The sequence below is a fragment of the Rosa chinensis genome, chromosome 2 (assembly GCF_002994745.2).
Source record: "Rosa chinensis cultivar Old Blush chromosome 2, RchiOBHm-V2, whole genome shotgun sequence".
In the NCBI taxonomy this organism is placed as follows: Eukaryota; Viridiplantae; Streptophyta; class Magnoliopsida; order Rosales; family Rosaceae; genus Rosa; species Rosa chinensis.
The window spans coordinates 6500655-6522250 of NC_037089.1; the positions used below are offsets into that span (position 1 = coordinate 6500655).

The 21596-nt window shown below is 37.8% G+C and overlaps 3 protein-coding genes and 1 long non-coding RNA gene across 4 annotated transcripts; 2 read left to right on the forward strand and 2 right to left on the reverse strand.

Annotated features, from left to right (window-relative positions):
- Positions 1 to 3892: 3892 nt before the first annotated feature.
- LOC121051670 lies at positions 3893 to 6851 on the forward strand. Its single transcript, XR_005806444.1, has 4 exons — positions 3893 to 4092; positions 5468 to 5545; positions 6199 to 6240; positions 6350 to 6851. It is a non-coding gene; the product is annotated as an uncharacterized LOC121051670 (long non-coding RNA).
- A 661-nt stretch (positions 6852 to 7512) lies between these two features.
- Positions 7513 to 9515, reverse strand: LOC112187622 (ectonucleotide pyrophosphatase/phosphodiesterase family member 3). The gene has a single exon (XM_024326497.2). The coding sequence runs from the start codon at positions 9327 to 9329 to the stop codon at positions 7857 to 7859; it is 1473 nt and encodes a 490-aa protein (XP_024182265.1). The 5' UTR covers positions 9330 to 9515; the 3' UTR covers positions 7513 to 7856.
- A 4125-nt stretch (positions 9516 to 13640) lies between these two features.
- Positions 13641 to 17186, forward strand: LOC112190162 (enhanced ethylene response protein 5). Its single transcript, XM_024329582.2, has 13 exons — positions 13641 to 13873; positions 13961 to 14097; positions 14181 to 14274; positions 14403 to 14492; positions 14623 to 14688; positions 14827 to 14916; positions 15048 to 15104; positions 15389 to 15450; positions 15758 to 15845; positions 16056 to 16132; positions 16213 to 16287; positions 16387 to 16492; positions 16583 to 17186. The coding sequence occupies exons 1-13, from the start codon at positions 13706 to 13708 to the stop codon at positions 16712 to 16714; spliced, it is 1242 nt and encodes a 413-aa protein (XP_024185350.1). The 5' UTR covers positions 13641 to 13705; the 3' UTR covers positions 16715 to 17186.
- Positions 17187 to 17314: 128 nt separating this feature from the next.
- On the reverse strand, positions 17315 to 20879 carry LOC112190161 (glutamate-rich WD repeat-containing protein 1). The gene is made up of 12 exons (XM_024329581.2): positions 20622 to 20879; positions 20370 to 20533; positions 19979 to 20057; positions 19695 to 19877; positions 19478 to 19576; positions 18935 to 19091; positions 18743 to 18849; positions 18466 to 18605; positions 18288 to 18360; positions 17956 to 18071; positions 17744 to 17861; positions 17315 to 17660 (listed from the first exon to the last, which is right to left on the reverse strand). The coding sequence occupies exons 1-12, from the start codon at positions 20667 to 20669 to the stop codon at positions 17529 to 17531; spliced, it is 1416 nt and encodes a 471-aa protein (XP_024185349.1). The 5' UTR covers positions 20670 to 20879; the 3' UTR covers positions 17315 to 17528.
- Positions 20880 to 21596: the final 717 nt, after the last annotated feature.

A 21596-nucleotide genomic window follows, 5' to 3' on the forward strand; every position in this document is an offset into this window, starting at 1 on the left:
GGAGGACGATGGATACCACTGTCACGCCCCGAATTTCAAATAAAGATATTTGAATCCGAAACGCGATAACTTAACCAACTTTTTGAAATTGCAAAGAAACTTTTTCAACTAACTCTGAGCAACAACAAAACGTCAATAAAGACTCAATCACTTAATTTGAATATCACATCAACAAGTGTTTACAAAACTCGAGAGAACTGATATACAAATGTAAACGCTCGCTTGGAGCATACCAAAAAACAGCAGTACACTAACAAAAATAGGTTCTGAACCTAACACTGCTGCCACCACGCCCTCGTACTCAACCCTAATGGTCCTCACCTGCAGGAATAACCGCTACACTATGGAATAGTGCACCAGGATTGCAAACAACAAACCCGGTAAGCTTTTTAAGCCCGTATGAGTAAACTCAAATAAAGTGACTCACGTCACGCATGCTTATAATTTCTCAACTCGTGAGAAGAATTAAAGCAACAATATTTAATTCCACAAATACATGCTTTCACCATCTTAGTCTAACAAAACAATATGCAATTATCACAACAAAAACGTCAAGTTCAAATTAAACAATAACATGCTCAATAATTTCAACCCAACTAAAAACCCACATGCTCTGTCTCTCAATTCATTTTCCAATCACTACAGATCACAACCCACAACTGTACCCACAATCAGAATTAAGCAAAATCAGTAGTCCCTGCATAGAAACTTATGGCACGTTTACTTACTTGGAATGGAAAATAATCATGAATCGGAGACAAGTGGAATGAGAGAAGAAAGGAATAGGTATTGATTCCGGAGGAATGATTCCTAAACCCATCTTCCCCCTTCGTAATCGAATTCCTGAGTATTCAAGAATCGATTCCTGATAAGGAGGTGAGACTTACATCCATTCCGATTCCTTCATGTGTTAGTAAACGCAGGAATTCTTTTACCCGGAATCATTCCGATTGCTTTATGTGTTAGTAAACGTAGGAATGTTTTTACCCTGTAATCATTCCCTTTCCTTCCAAGTAAGTAAACGTGCCCTTAGTTCAGGAGATTACAATAAAACAAACAATAGAATGAGAAGGAAAATCAATAAGGAAGTTAAACAACTCACACTAAGATCGATGATCATCCATCAACTCCAAACTAAAGTCGATGATCACCCATCAACTCCCAATAAATCATATTATCTCAACTCACACTCTAATATAAAATCAAGTCCCTCCTCAGACAACAAAAGAAAGCATACACTCGAAACTCTCTTTTAAAAACACGTACCCTTGAGTGCCATAACACAAAGTTATTCCCCAAGAAGTACAACTGCAGACAGACTAGAGCTCTAACTGAATCGTAACCTGTCACCTCGGCCGAGGTTCAGCCTTACGATATCTTTACACCCAGGTTTACCACTGTAACCTTCAGGCTTCAAACCTTTCGACCCTTAGAATAAAACCCAGGTTTACCACTTAACCTTCAGACTTCAAGCCTTTCGGCTCTCAGAATAAAAAATTTAAAGAAATCCCACACGACTCACAAATGTCACACCACAACTCCAAATCACTCTTTTATCAATATAAATCATCAAAAGTCTACATATCACAATGCCACACCATACAGATATATATATATCACGTAAATATATATATATATATACACACACGTAGTCATCCACTCAGGGATGTCACTAATACCAACTATAGTTTTATAAATTATACTTCTCGAAAATCATTTTATATCAAAACATTGTTTTAACTTACCCATGAACCGTTGTTGATCAAGTTCATATATTTTAAAACAAATAATTTGTTTCGATAAATACGATTTTTCATGCTAACAATTAAATATACTAAATTAAAACATAACTACTTTATCAACCGAAACACCGTGAGATTTACTCACCTCAAATCCAGCTGCGTCTTCAATACAGCCCAAAATCACAATCACAACAACCGTGCACCCAACCAAAACCGTCAATCACCTAATCAAAATACGATCCTAACTTAGCAATTGATTCATAACACACTTAAACAACGATCCAACGGTCGGATTCTCACGGATCACCCTTGGGATTATCCTATCAAAATTATACAAAGATCCAACGGTTGGATCTTTGCGGATTGCAAACCGAAGATAATGCGTAAAACTGAAACCCTAGCATGCATCAACTTTCTCCAAAATAACCTTATAATATATCAAAACGATCGTATCGATGCATAGATGAATAAACTGAAACATAACAGAAAAAGGAAGCTAGACGTGGCAGTGGACTGTCAACGCTTGGTCAACGGCGGCGGGTCAACGGAGGTCAACGCCGGCCAACCACCTCCGATGGCAAAGTGACCAACTACAAACTTGTTCATATTTAAGGGATGAGCAACTTCCATACCTGGAACTAAGTGAGATTTGGTCTAGATCGTGCTAGATCAAACTTGGAAGTTGGATTCATCTCGGCCGTTTGATCAAGATTCCAGATCCAACTAGAATTGCTGATTTTCAAACCTTGATCTTTCACTCCTCACGCAAAATCGTCCTACAAGGTAGGTATGAGGATGATCAGAAGGAAGAGAAGATCCCAGAACCGTGAAGAAATCGACCGGGAAGTCGCCAGAGACCGGAAACCGGTCGGGTCCCGATCGTACAACTGAGGGCCTTCGATCTCCCTCTGAGGTGTTCCACCGGTGAAACCAACACCAGGGGTCGACGACGGAGGCTGAGGCGCGTTTGTCCAAGCTGGGTTCGCCGCTGCTAGTGGCTGGAAAACGGAGATGGGTCCGGGTCGGGTCACCGTCAGGTCGCACGGAGTGAGGAGAGAGAACAAAGAGAATCTGGGGAAGAAAATGGAAATTTCGGAAGTTTTGGGATTTATGAAACAATCTCGGATTTTCTTATACTTATAAAAATTTCCCTAAATTTCAATCGCTCATAACTTTCTCATACGAACTCCGATTTCCGCGTTCCACATGTCCACGAACTTGTATCGACACTCTCTACGACTTTCGTGAAGGAATTTTTTCAGAGATACCCAACGAATAAAAATTCAACCCTTGCGCCCCCCCTAAAATGATGCTTCCTGAATAATTATTCGCCGGAAACACTTCCGCTCCACCTACGAGCCCCGAAATCGTCCGATAATCACTAAATTAAATTCCGGACAATAAATACGAATTTTCAGGGCATCACAACCACTATTTAGTCTTCCAACCTTATCTCCTTCTCGATGCACCCACCTCTCCCTTTCTCCCCTGAAAGCCCCTGTGGTTAATTCATACTTTACAGTTTCATCTTCCCTGTCATATGCGAGTTTGACGCGGTCAATCTAACGGAAACTCTGACGCCATCTCTTGGTCTACAAATGCGTTGGTTCATTGCAGCCTACTCCATATTTATTATACATACATCTAAAGTTGTACCCACTGTTCATAAGGGTCTGAAATGGAGTGACGCTTTTGCCCTCCCTTTTTTCCTTGAGTTACATCCCTGCCATGCAGTCTGAGTTAAAAGGCCCACCTTTACAGCTCTAGATATTTTCTGTCTCTCGCTCTCTACCCCGACAGCTGTACGGCTTCTGTGAGGGAGTTCAAGAACGATCCAGAGAACCATGAAGAGGATTAGTGAGAGAGAGAGAGAGAGTGGGAGAGAGGTGAAATTCAGGAAAGATAAAGAATTCATCTCATCATCTCAGCACGATGTTAGAGTAACTCCAACAGATTCCCCATATTTTGATTTTTCCCTATTTTGGAGAAAAATGAGTCTCTTTTGCTCCAACAGATTCCCTATAACTATCCATATTTTAGAGATAATGAGGAAAGAGAAAACCAAATTCCCTAAATTTACAGGAATCTCTAAAATTTAAGGAAGAATTATGGAGATTTTAGAGATTGCTGTAAAATAGAGAATCTGTTGGAGTTGGAGAAGAAAAAAAGGCTAAAACTTTGACTTTTACTTCCCTATAATAGGAAAATGATAGGGAAGTTTTTGGAGTTGATCTTAGTTGCTCTTCATCCCGAGACTGATCGGAGAGGCACACAAAGAAAGAAGTGGGAGAGGGATCTGGGTTTTGACTACAGCCCCAAATTTCTAATCGGAGAGGCACACATACTGAAGGTATTGTTTTATTGATTTCTATGTTTTTGGGTTTTCATTGGGTTTTTGGTTGTGGTTGCCTTTGAATTGATATGGGTTTTGATGTTTTAGCGGTATGGTATTGTTTGTGCTCGAGTTTGGGATTTGATTGATCGATTCGAAAAGGTTCAAGGTGAGGCTCTGATTTTGGGTGATCAATTTCAAAACTTTGGCTTTTGACTGCTATGGGTTTTGGGTGTTTTGTTTGTCCTGCAGTTTGGATTCTGGACTGTTGATTGAAAAAACTACAAGGTAGAGTTGTGATTTTTCGTTGTTTGAGAATTTTGGGTTTTGATTTCGAGAAGAAGGGGAAATTTTGGGTGGTGGGTACAAGTGATTTTGTTAGTCTCAAGTATTTATTATGTTTTGAAGGGGATGGTTTTACTGATGTTAGTGATGTGAGCCTGTGAGGGGCATAATTGCTGTTTTGCGATTGGTTTTTGCCGTTTCCTTCTTTCTTCTTTAATCATCTTTAGTATGCTATTAACTCTCCTCTTCGTCTCCAGACATAATATGACGAATCTCGGTGTTTGGATTTTGATTTGAGGAAGCTGAAAACTTATCTGGCTAATTGGTTTTCCATTCCTAATTAAAAAAATATCAATTTTTTGGTTTAATTGGTAAATTATTTTTTTCACGTCTTCAAATGCTCTGATCAATTTTCTGGTTTGGAATTTTGTGCAGCCAATTCGGATTTGGATTTGAGGTTCTCTATTAATCCTGGAAATTTCTCTTCTCAATCCTGGAAATTCCAATACTATTCATACAAACTGAACAAAATAAGCTTCATGTAGAGAACGAGAGGTCATATATGAAAGGACAGTTTGCACTAATGTTTAGTTTGAGATTGTTTTGTTGATTTTCTCACACACTGTACAACTGCATAAATTATTTCAAGCCTACCATGCTCATCTGTTTTTAACCTAGCCTTCTTAAATTATTGTGATTGGAGATCAAAATTTGTAGAATATGTGATTATTTACTATGAAACACAAACATACAAATTAGACTCAGTTCGGTTAAAAACAAGTTATGAAATAGATTGCTCATTTCGTTATGTGTACTCTTACTGTGAAATAGATTGCTCATTTCATAAGAAGTAAACTCAGCTTTAATAGGAGTTTAAAGCCTCAGATGCCGTATTCATTTTTCAACTTCCCTGATTTCCGGTTTACTTTCTGTAGAATATGATTGGTTTTGTTTATTACGTGTTTGTTTGTATTGCATTTTTTTTTCCTTTCTGAGTTGAGTGTATTACTGTGGCTATCTCTTGATGGTTTTTGTGTGTATTTTTTTTTATCAAGTAAACTCGGTCGCTGTGCTTTTTACAAGCTCTAATGTGTTGCTTTTCTCTTAGGTTGCTGATAACTTGCTTCATGAAGCCACTAGGAATCTAGAAAGTTTGATATTTTTCTCCCAGACCCTTAGAAGCAAGGTAATTCTCTCTCCCTATTGATGATCACTTCTTATTTTCAAGTGATATGTACCTTTATGTATTAGTGAATTATTATATGAAGAACAAACATCAATCAAACTCTAATCCCATTGGTTAGATACAAATATATGCCTCTTTAACACAATCAAACATAATTGAATATCTGTATGTGCTGTCTATAGATCATGGGAAGATGTACATGAACCTCAGTAATAATTTATTTAGAATTTAGATAGATTCAGTGAATGCTGGTACTACATGGTTTTGCCCTTCACAATTAATCAATCATATGATTTCAAACAGAATATTGTGATAATGATATGTTTAAGATCACACGTTTTATTAATGTGTCTCTCATTTCTATGAACATTGAAATTGTTGTTTAGTTTGTTCTGTATTAAATCATGGCATAGAAATATCGAATTATTTTGTATTCATGATTGGTATGGTTATTTTTTATGTGTTCTTGGGTGGTCTGTTTGAGTATGATCACATTTAATGTTTTTATTTTGGGTAATTTAAGAACTTTGTCTTTCAGGTTTTTGGATTTTTTTTTTTTGGGTGTTTTTATTTGCAGGTACCAAATTTTTTTTTTTCCGGCATTGTTTTATGTTTGATTCCAAATGCAACATTTTGCTATTTCTTCCCTGTAGGGATATATACTTTCACACAACAGCTGGCCTTTAAAAGATTAGGTAATCAAGATACTCTTTTTCGTTTTTATGAACTAAAGTTTGGCTTCCTATATATGATGTAATAAACTCAAAGCTGTTTTTGGCATTTCAATTTTGCGATTTTTGTCAGGTACTTCCAGTACAATAACACCATTGCGGCTGGAAGGCTTGCTGACCGAAGGGTACACATCAAGACTTTGGTTGGTAAATGTTTCCCTTGATATATTTAATGAATGACATGATCAGATTGAATTTGGTGCTGCATATTCACCTTCTTGCCTTTGCAATAGTTTACATTATTCTTTGGCTATACAAAATACTGTACTTGATGTACAGTAATAATCCCCCAGAATCTCCTGCACTGCTTTAATTTTTCAGGTAAAATGTTGCATTTGGAAAAGGAAAAAATGGACTAAAATATCATGTCACTTTTTGTGTAAGTAAAAATGGAGGCGGCAAATTTTTGGACAACCTCCACAGCTAATCATCACTAGGCTAACAACCTCTCAGCAACTGATGTCACTTTTGATATAGTCACTAGGTTAGCCTATAATAGTAACTCTAACAGTTTTCCTATAATTTTTGTATTATAGAGAACCAAAAGTCAAACTTTTAGCCTATTTTTCTTCTCCAACAACAACAGATTCCCTAATTTACAGTAATCTATAAAATCTCCATATTATTCTTTAAAATTTTGGAGTTTGCTGTAAATATAGGAAATTTGGTTTTCTCTCTCCTCACTTTCCCTAAAATAGAGATAGTTATAGGGAATCTGTTGGAGCAAAAGAGGCTTATTTTTCCCTAAAGTAGAGAAAAATCAAAATATAGGGAATCTGTTGGAGTTGCTCAAGTAGATCACTGTATTTTGGAGAAGCTGTTTTAATAGCATTTGTAATATATATTTGAACATTACCAGAACATCTATATTAATGGTAATGTTAGCTCCTGATATAGAGCATGAATGGATATATTTTTGAGAAGCTGTTTTAACAGCAGTTGTATTATATATATGAACTAAATTTTCTATCTTTCAAAACTTGCACAGTCCGTTCCAAAACCCGCAGCAACTCGCGGGCATTTATGCTAGTTACACTTATTCCCGACATTGCCGCGAGAGGAAGGGAACTCAGACGATTGCAAATGGCATAATCGCAATGCCACGTTTTTCTAGCAACATTAATAATTTGATGCAACACTTATTCTCAACATTACTCCGAGAGAAAGGGAACTCAGACAATTGCAAATGCAGATATGCCATGATAGAGATTGAAAGGAGGATCATAATTTGAGACGTTTTTAGGCAATAAAGAATATATCCATTCCAACATATATTTAAGCATTTGGACAGCATATTATTCTACCACATGATGTTCCTATACAAAAGTGTAAGTCATAATTTTAGTAGTTTACAAGTGCTGGTCCTATTGAAGGAAGCAAATAAAGAATGCCGTTGGTAACAAAATAAGTATGCTTCAGCTGCTAAGCTCATGGGCGCAAAGCCTCATAATCTTCAAAATTTCTGACCTTACAGACTCACAAGCACATAAGCATACCATTTCAAAATAGTTAAATTTTGCCAACCATTGCTTGAATTTGAAGAAGCTGACTCCACCCTGGAAATGCTTGGGAGAAAGATACTAAGCACTAGGCAAAAGAATAGACTTTGGAAATGATTCAGATCCATTGTTAGGTGCACCCTGGATATTGAGAATCTTAGTGACCAAGTTGTATATCTGGACATTTTCAAAACTAGGAACCTTGCGCCCTCTTGCAAACTGAGGACCATGGCCAATGAATATCGTCCTCATGGAAAACACAGCATTATCATAACCATGTGCTCCTCCACATTCTTGCCTCTTTGAGCTCTTCTGTTCTACCTTAAACCCCTCTTCGACCAACCCTATAACCGGAGGAATTCGATCACTAGCTGCATAATGTAACCGCCTAGGAAGCTTCTCCTTGAGATACATTTTCAATTGCTTCCCATTCTTAACCTTCCCGGAACTCAAACCTTCATTCATCTTAGCCACGATATCCGCAGTATCAACTCCTGCGGGCGGACGAATTGCAAGCAATGGAGTATACGACTGGACCCAACTCGCTGGAATTTCAATCCAAGAGGCCAGATCCTCCAGGAAAATCAACTTCTTATCACAAGTACCAACCATCCCATGATCACCCAGCATAATAATCGTCACATCCTCAAAAACCCCTCTTTTCTCCAAACCCTCAATCAACCTCCCAATCATCCTATCAATGTTGGCAACAGCCTCAGTAATCTCGGGATCATCAGGCCCAACCTGGTGGCCCTGATGATCAGGGTCCTCAAAATACAGTGTCATAAAATAAGGAATCTCACTACTAGGCAAATCAAAGAACCCTAGAGTAGTATCAACCCGCTCCTCAAAAGGAACAGAACCATTATATTGTTGACAATACTTTTCAGGGCAAGTCCAAGAACCTTTCTTTACCTCAGCACCCGGCCAGAAATACGTAGCAGCCTTCAAACCATGGTTCACCACAGTCTCCCACAGCGGCTCGCCAAGCCACCACTTGGGCTCATGGCTTCCCATATTGAAGAACTCCCCAGTGTAGGGATCCACAAAGTGGTTGTTGACGATTCCATGGTGAGCTGGGTAAAGACCTGTGACAATAGAGTAGTGATTAGGAAAAGTAAGAGTTGGGAAGACCGGAATCAGACCCGTTTCGGCTTCAGTTCCATTTGCTATGAGACGATGAATATTTGGAGTTGGGGTCTTGAATTGGTAACCAAATCTAAACCCATCTGAGGAGACCAAGATCACCACCGGATGGTTCAACTTGGCTAAAGGCCGAGCCTTTGAGTCGATTGAAGTGGTGGTGGAGGTGGGTGTGGTGGTGGTGTTTGATGAGTTCGAGAAGAAGAGGAAAGCGAAAGCTGCAGCAGCAGACAGAGCTATGCAGGTGATGAGTAATAGAAAGATGAAGATGATGGTGGGTTTGTGAGAAGGGTTTGAAGTTGAAGAGGTCGAGTCTGTGTTGAAGGAGAGCAGAGCCGCAGATGGGTTTGGTGGGTCATCGTCCTGGGTCGGAATCGGGGAGGGTTTCATGGGTAATGTATCGGAACCCATCTGGAAAAACAGTGATTGTTGAGATGGATTCGGAGGATTGAGGAATCTGAGAGGTGGGTTGGTCTCAGATTGAGAAAGAGAAAAGGGAAGGTGCAGTTTTGAGTGAGATTCAAGGGTGAAAGGTTGGGTCTTGGTGGAACAGTCTGGTGAAAGTTAGCTTTCAACTTTGGTGTGCAGTGGGTGGTGGGGACTTGGTTTGAGCTCGAAGCTTAGTGGAAGAAGACTCATACGACACGGCGTTTTGTAAATTGGCCAGAACGTCGTGTGCTTTAGTACTCAAACTCAAAGTTTAAGAAATTAATGAGTATAACACCATGTTATGCGAATCTCCAACTACTCAACATTACATCACTTGTTCTTGATTGTTTTTCCATGATGAATTGAAAGTAGTGATTAGTAGAATGATACTAGGGTGAGAACCCGCGCGATGCTGCGGGGTAGATTTTCTACATAAGCTCTTTATGTTCCGTATAAAAAAATCGGATTACAATTGATTAGAGAAACATCAACCTGACCTCTTATGGAACTATAAAATGAGAGAGCACAAAATAAAATGCAACTATAACTGGGAAAAATGCTCTGGAAGCAAGCACATGATCCTGGAAAATTTAAGCAGCAATCATAAAGTAGCTAAACAAACTAAACCAAAATGGGGCAAATATATAGATGGACTCAAAGCAGATTAAAGTATCTGCGGAAACCTTTATATGACAAAGATGACCAAACTGAATAATAAAAAATATAATGTGACAAAGATGACCAAACTGAATAATAAAAAATATAATAGCAGTAAGAGTAAAGTATCTGCGGAAACCTTTATATGAAACAAAATTGTTTAGAAGTTGCATTTTGTATGCAGCCTTTGTACAAAAGATGGTGGGTTTGATTTCATTACAAAAGATCGCCATGTAGGAGGTACAAAACAGATCATGGCTTCATCGGTCTTCAATTCACACAGTTCAAAAGTGCATAAACCATTGTCTTATCAAAACAATGGTTGTTGTCATTCTGGCACAAAGTATTTCTAGGTAGCAAGCAAAAAGTATGTGCATGGCTTCATTGATCTCCTATCGGTATTCTTCTAAAGATGGTCCTTCAGTGGTTAATCTTGCTTGGCATGCACTTGCTGCGATTTTGGGGTGTCTTTGCTATTCTCGTGTGCACTTGTATTTTGAAGAATTGAGGAATGGATAGAATGTTGGTTAGTAACAATTACACAGTACACAAAGAAAAAGAAAACAGCACTTGGCTATCTGTAGGTGATAATTAGCTACAAAATTGAGAAGAAAAACACCAGTTCTCTACAAATAACAACTCTAAACCTATTTAGTCAAGGCTGAAAATACCAATACGCTTATCAAAACCTAATCGCTTAGATAATGTTACTTATAGATAACTTAAAATATTAAAAAAGGTAGGAGATATATAATCCTAGTTATTTCTGAAAAACAATGCAAGTCTAGTTCAAAATAGAGGAATAACATTGCCTAATGCAGTGGAAGTGCTCATTTTCAACATAAACCACACTTCAGCAGATTAATCAGAGAAAATGAAAAACTTACCTTCAACACAGATATTGTAAGAGAAAAGTTACTTGAAGCAGGAATAATAGTAGTAAGTGAAACCTGCAAGAAGAATAAATCATCACAAATTTCACTTGAAGCCAAAGAAAGAAAAATAAAAATAAGAAAAGAAAACCATTTTATAAGGATGAGGTAAACAGCATAAAAGATTGAGGCTCCCAAATTCATAAAGAGTTCCACTTGGAGGAGAATTTTATAGGGAAGTCAGAAGTTTAAGTAATCCAAAAAGAAATACAGCTAATGGAAACAATACTTAGGGATTGACATGGTAGTCTACCCCTTCAGGTTATTGGCACATCTTGTTTTAAGTTAGTTGGTCCAAGTCTCAATTTTAGGAAAGCCTTGACTGCAATGTCCATATGGGTGGCTCAAGCATGAAATTATTATAGAAAATATTTAATCATATAGAGCTATATAACAGAACACGAAAGTAATCGATTAAATCACACCACAGTATTAGATAGAGTGAGAGCTCTAATAGGATTACTTGTTCAAACCACAAAACAACCCCAAAATATTGTTCCTTCCGATTGTTCATTAACATGCACGTCGACAGATCTAATGGCTGCATCGTTTTAGTTCGGGGTGACTAATTATTTGATCAAGACAATACTATTTATGCTGTATTAACTATGAATGTGCTTGTGTATCTTGCATTTTAATTTTGGATTGATGATGAGTTGCTATCTGATATACTTATAGTTGATATAAACATCCTGATTGCTTAATTATGCAATTTTCTTTTCTCAAAAAAAAAAAAAAAAAAAAGGACTGCGATAGATTTTTTTTTGGGGGGTGGAAGGAAAGAGAGAATGTTTGAAAACAACTGTTTTTCCCGCTCAACCTAACTTATGGATTATTACTGTAAGGGTTTTTGTCTATTTACCCCATTTCTATGGATTTTTTTCCCACTAACCCCATTAAGTTTTTTTAATTCCCTCTTACCTAATATACTATAAGGGAGTCTTCCCTAATACCCTATTAAGATTTTTTTTTTGTTTTTAATTTTTTTTAATACCATTTTACCCCTCACCCCTTTGTTACTTAGAGAGAGAGAAAATGGAAAAGAGAGAAACCATAGGAGACTTCGCCGGAGCTGGTCATCGGTCGCCTGATTCCGACCAACTTTCGCCGGATTCTGGTCACCGGCCGCCGCCCACCAGATTTTTCTGAAAACCTCTATTGCCCCCCAATCGACGTCAATTGCCCCCCAATAGACGTCTATTGCCCCCTAATAGAACTTTCGGTAGCCGGAATGAGAACTAATATTTCCAAGATTAGACAAATAAAACTTTGATTAAAGAAAAAAATGAGGTAACTACATCAATTCAAAATATATATTGCCCCCCAATAGATGCGTATTGCCCCCCCCAATAGAACTTTTGGTAGCTGAAATTGGAACCAATATTTCTAAAATTAGATAAATAAAACTTTAATTAAGGAAAAAAAGAAGAGATTATATCAATTTAAAAACATCTATCGCCCTTCACTAGACGTCTATTGCTCCCCAATAGACATTCAATTTTTTCTTCTTTCCTCCTGCACCATTACTTAAAAAAAAAAAAAATTTGATCAACCCAGAAAATGCTCTGGGCACCCATCTCTTCCCACATGGCAGTCACCGGCGGAGAACCTCTTATGCACAAGTACAGCTTCTCCTTCTCTTGGTACAATCTGATGTACCACCGTGTCAGACTTCCCTCCCAAGCTCCCTTAACTCTATTACTTTTCGTCTCGAATTTGGTAAACCTCTTCACCACCGCGATCACTGTAATCCAATCCAATCAAATCAAAATTCAACCACCGCATGAACAAAATTCACAAATGAAATCGCATCCACTGTCTTATTCTAGCCAACGAATTTCATATCACAAATCCATTGTAATGCGAAAAGATAAAAAGCGAAACAGATTTGAATTGGAAACCAAGCGGTGAAGAAAATTGTACCTTAGATCCGATCAGTGGGTGAAAGGATCCAATCGAGTGGCTAGGGCACCAACGAACTCACTGAGTTCTGCTTCACCTCTGACGTCCAATTCTCCATCGCCTCTGCTGGATTTTGCTGCAGATATAGTCAAGTTGATCGGACTCGGAGCTTTTGTAATCAATGTCCTCGTTGTTGTCGTCGACGGAATCCGGCAGGGTTGAGGGAGAAGGGCAGAGAGAGAGAGTGAGAGAGCTGTGAATCGTGACGGGAGAAAGAGGGAGAGAAAATCGCATGGCAGTGGTGTAGTTTATTAATTAAACTGAGGACATATTTGTCATTTCTCTTTAAATTGTGTTAATGAGAATAAAAATCTCTAGCGAGGCTAAGTGAGATAATTTTCCCTCATTTTGATGCTTTGGGTCAAAGACCCTTACTGTAACACTTTTAGTTTCAAGTTAAGTGAAACACTTGGTCACTATTTTTAGTACTATAAGTACTTTTAGAAATATAGTTTACCAAATACTCAACTACTTTATTTAACTGTCACACATTTAATTTTTTTTTTTGATGTGTATCACACATTCTTTTTCTTCTTATAAGTCCAAGTGTACAACCATACAAATGTGGGGGCGTGGGGTTGAGCCTCCCAGCTAGACTGGGTTCCAAAAAAAAAGGTTCCAAAAAAAAAAAACAAAAAGCACAGCCGTACAAATCTGGCTCATTAAGAAGACGCAAACGACAAGTCGTTTAGTATATTGGTCTAAACGGCGGCGCTTAGAACCGAGAATCAAAAGTAAAAAGTAGAAAGGTGTGTGCTTTGGAGCTAGTGACTGGTCTGAGCTGAGAGAGAGAGAGAGGGAGAGGCGATGGCGTACTTGAGCATGGGGGAGGCGCACAGAAGAATCAACGACTACCTGAACCGCTTCTGCGACGCCGTTTCGAACCAGGACGGCGATTTACTCAAGCGCCTTCTTTCTCTCTCCTCCAACAACCCCTCCATTCTCTCCCTCGCCGACGCCCTCAACGTTTTCCAGGTCCGCCATTCACATCAATCTATCCCTAAATTTCATTCAATTAGGGTTAGGGTTTTGATTTTTGTTGTTGTTGTGATTCTGCCACAGGACGCGAATAGATTGATTAAGCAGAACGATAACTATGCTCAATTCGGTGAAATTCTGGTTCATCTGTTCCGTGCTTTTCAGAGTTTCCGAGTCGGAAGCTTCGTTGATTCGTACCAGGCGTTTGAGAAAGCTGCAAAGTAATGATCTTTGGGATTGGTTTTGTAGTGAGTGTGGTTTTGTGTTTGGTGTTTTGACTATTGGTGATGGTGTATATATGCAGTGCTTTTATTCAGGAGTTTAGGAACTGGGACTCCGCTTGGGCTTTACAAGCATTGTATGTGATGGTTTATGAAATCAGGGTTCTAGCTGAGAGGGTAAGGTCACTCCAATTTTGTTTTGAAAAAAAAAAATGTAATGAGATTGATTGGTGTGTGGTTTGTTTTGTTATTGGTTGTGAATATGTTGGGGAGAGGAATTGAGAGTGTTGTGTTTATGTTTGTAGGCTGATAAGGAATTGGCGACGAATGGGAAATCCCCGGAGAAGTTGAAGGGAGCTGGCTCTTTCCTTATGAAAGTATTTGGGGTTCTTGCTGTAAGATTTCTTACTTTTTAGATTGTTTTTATCTCGCTTATCTTGCTAAAAGTTTTTGCCGATTGATTAAAGCTCCATTTGTTTGATCATACTACTACTGCTAATTCTTCAAGGGTGCATCTGATTATAGGGTAAAGGCCCAAAACGTGTAGGAGCATTATACGTGACTTGCCAGTTGTTTAAAGTTTACTTTAAGGTAACATTTCAAACATACTTAGCTCATGCTATTTTTTAAGTTTGACCTGAATTAGCTATAAGGGGATGTTTTTGAATCTGAAGAAAGCACAAGTAGCCTGAGTTGGATGATGATAATGTATCTTTTACTATGTTGCAGCTTGGTACAGTTCACCTTTGTCGCAGTGTGATAAGGAGTATTGAAACTGCACGTATATTCGATTTTGAGGAATTCCCCAAGAGAGATAAGGTCAGAAATGGCTATGATTGACCTGATGCAATTTTCACCCCTTTTCATTTCTTCTTCCCCCTCCCTTTTCAAATTTGTTCTCACTTTACATTTCTTTATGTTTGTTCTCACTGCTGTGCTACGGTATGCAGGTTACCTATATGTATTATACAGGCCGTCTAGAGGTTTTCAATGAAAATTTTCCTGCTGTAAGTAACCTGGTTTTTTATGTTATTGATATCAAATTTTGGTTTTATTTAGTTATTTAAGTTGCAATTTTGGTTTTGTTTTGGGGGTCAGTGGGTCACCCACTGGAGTGGTGTATGCTTGAATTTAAGGACACCGGATCGGCAGTTCTGTCCTATGCCTTAGTTTTAAGTCAGGAGATGTGCCACTTACCTGCATTATACTTGTATCTATGCATGCAAAATCTCTAGGACAGAAAATTTAGGTTTTGCCTATATTGACTCTATCAACTTCTATTACCTGGCAGGCTGATGATAAATTGTCATATGCCTTGAAGCATTGCAACCCTCGGAATGAAGCAAATATAAGGTTCGGTTCAGTTGTGCTTGCTGCATATATTTTTGCATCAGAATTAGACTTTAAGGGGTATATTATAGGGGCGGGAGGATTAAAAAATAACTACTTTTGTCGTGCGCGTACATTCTACATCCTGTATAATCTTTTTGTTTGAATGACATTGACACTAGCATTTGATTTTGATAATTGAACAAGCTGTTCCTCCATGTCCCTACACATTATAAAACATTCTGGCATGAGAAGTCAAACATGAGATTTACTAGAGCCTGCAGATCTTGTTATTGTTTTGCTCATGTTTCTGTTGTTTGTATCTGCTTAGGATGATATTGAAATATTTGATACCTGTCAAGCTTTCAATTGGCATCATACCAACCGATTGGCTTCTGCAAAAGTATAACTTGGTGGAGGTATGACACCCCCTTCGACTTGTTTGTTATTTCCTTTACCTACAAATGAGATCTTCTAGTGTCACTTAGAGTTGCACGCCTACAGAAAATCTGTTTACCAGGGATCTCAGAGGGGATGAATGTGAAGCAAACAGTTTCAGAACCAAAACTTATAGTGCTATGCTTTCCATTCGTTCATCTGACTTGTTGACAATGTTCTTGCTTTTGCAGTATAGCAATGTTGTGCAAGCTCTAAGAAGAGGTGACCTCCGACTTCTTCGGCATGCTCTTCAAGAGCATGAAGACAGGTAGGGTTTGCTTTCATTGTGAAAAGCTGTAGATTGTACTGCATTTTCTGTGAGTTGCTAAATTGTTTGAATTATATCAGGTTCTTGAGATCTGGCGTATATCTCGTCCTAGAGAAGCTAGAACTTCAGGTCTATCAGAGACTGTTGAAAAAAATGTAAGTTCCCGTGCAGCTCTATTAATTTGCCCTCTGAGGCTCTGACAGTATAATTTCTCTGGAGATTCAATTTATGATGACAATATCTTCATTGTGCAGTTACATTATCCAAAAGCAAAAGGACCCGAGCAAAGCTCACCAGCTGAAGTTGGAAGTAATTGTCAAAGCATTGAAATGGCTTGAAATGGACATTGATGTGGATGAGGTACTTGCTTGGCTGTCCCTTTCAATCTTGTTTCATTTCCAATTTCCGTTGTTGATAGGCTATCTAATCAGTGTCTGGTGCTATTTGTAGGTGGAGTGCATAATGGCAATACTAATATACAAAAGTCTGGTAAAGGGATACTTTGCACACAAGAGTAAAGTTGTGGTTTTAAGCAAGCAAGATCCTTTCCCCAAGTTAAATGGAAAGCCTGTCAATTCGTAGAGAAAATTGACAAAAGTTATGACTGTGACATGGTATGCAATTGTGATGGGCTGGCCAGTTGACATTAAGGGGGTGCTGCATCAAACCAGATCAATCTTTTTCAAAGGGGATTGTTTTTACCGGCCTTGTATTGAGTCACATATGAGGCAGCTTATAAGCCATGATGAGAATGGAAGGAGTCTCTTATCTTGGGGGATTGTTTTTACCGTCCTTGTATCAAGTCACGTATGAGGCAGCTTATATGTTATGATGACAGTGGTAGGAGTCTCTTATCTTTACCGCCTTGGTAATTTCAGGGAGTTCGTTTTCTGACAGCTCACAGCAATGTGGTTCGTTATTCACTTTAATGTGTAAGGAATATCCTTCATGTTCAAAGATGAATAGAAGTGAATGTGTCCTCTTTTTTCTTGGATTATCCTCAATGGCTCGTCTGAGTTATCTAAAATTTCTACATCTCGCATCTTGGTTTCCTTGATTGTTCATTGTTTTTGACACACGCATCAGTAAAAGGATTTATAATTACTTTTATATATATAGCATCTGTTTTAACCACATACAGCAGGGCACCAGTAGAAAATGAGATTGAACTTGACAGACAACTACATTTAAAAAACTTCCAGTAACACAAAAGCTTTAGGCAAAGAGTGTAGATGTTACTCCATACACAACCAAACCCCCAAAATGGGAAGAACGAAAGAAAAGGGTAAACAAGAGTGTATTGCTCAGCATAACGCATTCATGCCATCCCATTATTGGAACGTGATCCGATGCATCTACTCTTCGCTGTGGACAATGCATACTGATATCAAAACTTTCAAGGACCATCGGAGGGAAGGGTGGTCTGTATGTTTGAAGGCATCAGAATATTATAACCATCTGCTGCAGTTGATACGATCATGCCAGGAATTTGTGAATGCCAATGAAGTTCTTTCAAGTCTTTTTGTCCCTGTACAATAAAATAACAATTCAGTTGAATTGAATGAACACTAGATTCTTCTTGGAGTACAACATTATGACGGTAATATTTACCTGATGAACAAATAGAAGTTGTGGAGGTAAATCTTTTGGAGCATTCACTTCCTCTTTCGTTTTAGCTTTAAATTCTGCCTCCTCTTCCTCGTCATTTTCTAAAGAAAGGTCCCATATTCTGTCGATAAAAACCAAATATTTTTGAGTTCAAACATAAAGAGCAGAAAACAATAGGCTTCTATTAGGTCATTTGAGTCTTTAATATTGCTTACGTTAGCTGATTGTCAGCAGATGACACTGCCAAAGTAGAAGCTTCGTGTGGACTCCATTCGATGGATGTAATAGGGTGTTTATGGTATTCAAAATGTGCCACTACAGAATCTCCTCCCTGCGTGCAGATAGAGGAATAGAAGGATATATCATTTTTAGCATTATCAACAAGGGGTCGGTGAACATGTGAGATAAACCCAAAAGATACACCGACGGCATAGTTTAACACTCATTGTAAATCACATACGAAAAGGTCAGATAAATAAAAAGTTGTATTTAGCATGCAAAGGAACATTATAGACAGTGACAGAGAACTAATTCCAACTAGACATACCTTAAGCAATCTAAGGTCACGGATGGAAAAGGTACCATCATCACTTCCGGATGCTAACATACAGCTAGCCAGCCTAAATCCAAAAGTAAAGAAGTACCGGGGTCATCATACCATAGGAAGCACTACCAAAGCCAAATAACCCACAAAATAAATAAATAGAGAATTAAGGTTTAAGCACCTGTTCCAAGAAATAACATTCACATCTGCATTATGCGCCTTAAAAGAAGCTGCAGGTGACTTCCCTAAACGGGTATCCCATATTGCTATATTCCCATCCACGGAACAAGAGGCAAAAACATCAGCTTCTGTAGGGCTCCACTGCACAGATGAGAGTTACCAGAATGTCATCAGAATATTAGAAAATATGAAGGAAAACAGGCAAATTACGTTGTAAGATTGAATCCATATGCTGAAAACAACAGATCCAACTATAGCTTCCCATCTTAGCTACATACCTGCAGATCTTCCACGCTTGCAATATGCCCAATATACGGAGTGGTATCAACATTCCATGTTCCACCAGATGTAGGTTCCCACAAATGTATATTACTCTTGCAGTCCCCTTTGAAGCACATTAATAAACATTAACAAATCGTCTAAAATAAATAAATTTAAAAAGAACAAAAAAAAAAAAATTGTATTTTCACCAGATAGAAGCCTTCCAGTTACAAGAGGACTCCAGTCGAGAGCGAATCCTTCATCTTTATGCCCAAACTTAAACAATGGAGCTTGGTTAGAAGGTCCTTGACTAACTTCTGATTCTGATTCTGCTAAAGCATTCAGATGAGAACTGAAGTCCCAGACCTGCAAGAGTAACAAGATTGAGTCACATTCAAAGTAAACTCTAAAGGCTATTAACTGTAAGCTTAATATAGACCCAATCAAAAATTCAAATTTCACTTCTCAATCCATCTGGAACTTGTATAAACTGTGGTTGCCTTCTCACTCTTTTATAATATACATCTACAGTCAGTAATAAATTTAGCATGCAATCATTATTTGATTCTGCTTCCTCAGGTATGAACTTCATGAGTCAAAATATTTGACAACAGAGTAAACGTTGAAAGAAGAGTAAGTCTTTCTATACACTTGAAATTATGATATATGAAAAACTCAACATATACACGCGCGCGTACAATTGAAACTGTAACTAAGAAACTCATCATGGATATAAGGACACAAAGTCTGACCTGCACATGACCAGTATCTCCCCAAGATGCACATATATGAGGACTTTGTGTCATGGCACGTATACGATTCACACATCCTTCATGAGTTACCTTGCGCAACTGTACATAACAACAAGAACATTGGAAATGCTCAAAGATGAGATCAAAATTAAGCAAAGTAAAAGTGAGAATTGAATCGGCAAGTATGCGATTTTGCGAAAAGAAGAAAAAAAATTGCCTGCAAAATTGGTGCGCCAGATCCTTCAAGCTCCTCCTCATCACTATCTTCGTCACTATCACTATCCTCACTATCCATATTCGACTCATCATCTCCAGATTTAGTTGGCACTGGTTCGCGCTTTTTCCCAGAAATGTTGGATACCTTAAATATGCTAAGAGAGTTCCAAGAAGCTTTCTCTGCCTGCAGAAGAACATATTTCCACCATCAAAACTGATGAGATTGATAGTTGAAGGAAAGAGTGATATACAAGCGATTAATAATTATTAACACATAAAGCTCACCTGAGTCCCAGCAACAAAGTACACCGTATGAGGGAACTCTGTCCTCACCAACCCCAATGTATCTCGTACAATATCAAAGCTACCAAAAAGTAATTCACTCTTAGTAATCAATTTAAATCCTAAAATTCTAAAAAAAATGGATGAACTGTCAATCCCTAAATCATTAGCTGCAGATCAAGTATACAAATTCGACTTTGCAAGTAACAATGAGAGTAATCAAAGACAGCAACACTAATAGCAGCTAAAAAAGCACAACAATTTAAGCTAGGATGAAAGTAGCTCTACAAAATCAAACTAATCATGATCAAATCACCCAAACCCAATCTTCAAAATTTCAACTTTAAGCTTTTCCTGTAATTAAAAATAAGAAAAAAGTAAAGTGAGAGGTAACCTTAGACAAGGCCAACCAATATGGAAGGCATGAAGAGAGTTGTAAGCTGAAGGGTCACACTGGAGCTCTTCTCCTTCCTCCAATTTGTCCACACCTGGCTGCCACACCTTCGCTGGCATTGATGGCCCTGAAGACGAAGAAGACCCATCTCCCTTCTTGGAGCCCTATACAAAAATCCAATTCACTTCAATCGCAAAAGATAAACCCTGATTCACTGAACAAAAAATTAAAAGGCAGTGGATTGAAGCTGACCTTGTTCTTTCTTTTGGCTTTCTTAGGGTTCTTAATGCTTCGAACCATTTCTAATCTTTTGGGTTTTGCAGAAACAAAGAGACTGGTGCTAGCAAAGCAGAATGAGGAGGGGTTTTTGGGGCCTAGGGTTTTAGCTTTTTTATTTTTATTTTCAATTCGTTTTTTATTTTTTTTTTAAGAGTTTGGGCTTATTGGGCTTCAACATTGGGTGGGCCGTCGACTTCTTAATTTGAGCTTCATCATGGGTCGATTCTTCTTGCTTGAGTCTGATTGTTTATGTGGCTTGGGCCTTAGGGGCCATTTTCAAAAACATTTACCATGAGTGCACACCGACTTTACGGTCCCTCTTTATTTTACCCGCTTGGGTTTAAGATTTAAATTTGAGTGTTTTTATTAGGGTCTCCAAATCTGCTCACGTAACCTCATTCTATTATGAATTATTAAATAACATATAACTTACTATAAAATTATTATTAAGGACAATAATTATACCAAAAAAAAATATTAGCTTAAAATGAGCTAGCAATTAGAAAAACTATATAAATATTTAAATAATTAATCTTGAGGTACATAAAATAAACATTAAGAAAAAATGATTAATTTTTTTTTACAGAGCTAAAAAATAAAAAATAAAAGAAGTTAAAAAAAACCACAAAATAGTTCATGTTATTTTCTTATTGATTAGAAATTAATTTTTAAAACTCAATACCTTGCTTTTGAATTTTTTTATTGAAAAAAGATTTATTTATGTTGTCTGATTAAGGAATGAATATGTAATTAAGATTTATAGAGTAATTAAATCATTGAATTGACTAAGTTTTTATTTTAAAGATAATAGTTTTTTTTTTTTTTTTTGCAAATTATATGAGTGAGGTTATTTGAGGAAATTTAGTGAGTAAATTTAGTATTTGAAAATTTGATAGGAGGTGTAATGAGCATAGGAGGTTAAGTGAGTAAATTTGAAAGTTCCAATAG

Coding starts and splice junctions, on each gene's coding strand:
- LOC112187622 (XM_024326497.2), bottom strand. CDS start 9,329: ATGGGTTCCGATACATTACCCATGAAACCCTCCCCGATTCCGACCCAG.
- LOC112190161 (XM_024329581.2), bottom strand. CDS start 20,669: ATGGTTCGAAGCATTAAGAACCCTAAGAAAGCCAAAAGAAAGAACAAG. Junction 19,878..19,978: donor ACTTTGTTGCTGGGACTCAG/GTGAGCTTTATG, acceptor GTTCTTCTGCAG/GCAGAGAAAGCTTCTTGGAA. Junction 18,850..18,934: donor AACTGGAAGGCTTCTATCTG/GTGAAAATACAA, acceptor TGTGCTTCAAAG/GGGACTGCAAGAGTAATATA.
- LOC112190162 (XM_024329582.2), top strand. CDS start 13,706: ATGGCGTACTTGAGCATGGGGGAGGCGCACAGAAGAATCAACGACTAC. Junction 14,493..14,622: donor AAGTATTTGGGGTTCTTGCT/GTAAGATTTCTT, acceptor ATCTGATTATAG/GGTAAAGGCCCAAAACGTGT. Junction 14,917..15,047: donor AATTCCCCAAGAGAGATAAG/GTCAGAAATGGC, acceptor TACGGTATGCAG/GTTACCTATATGTATTATAC.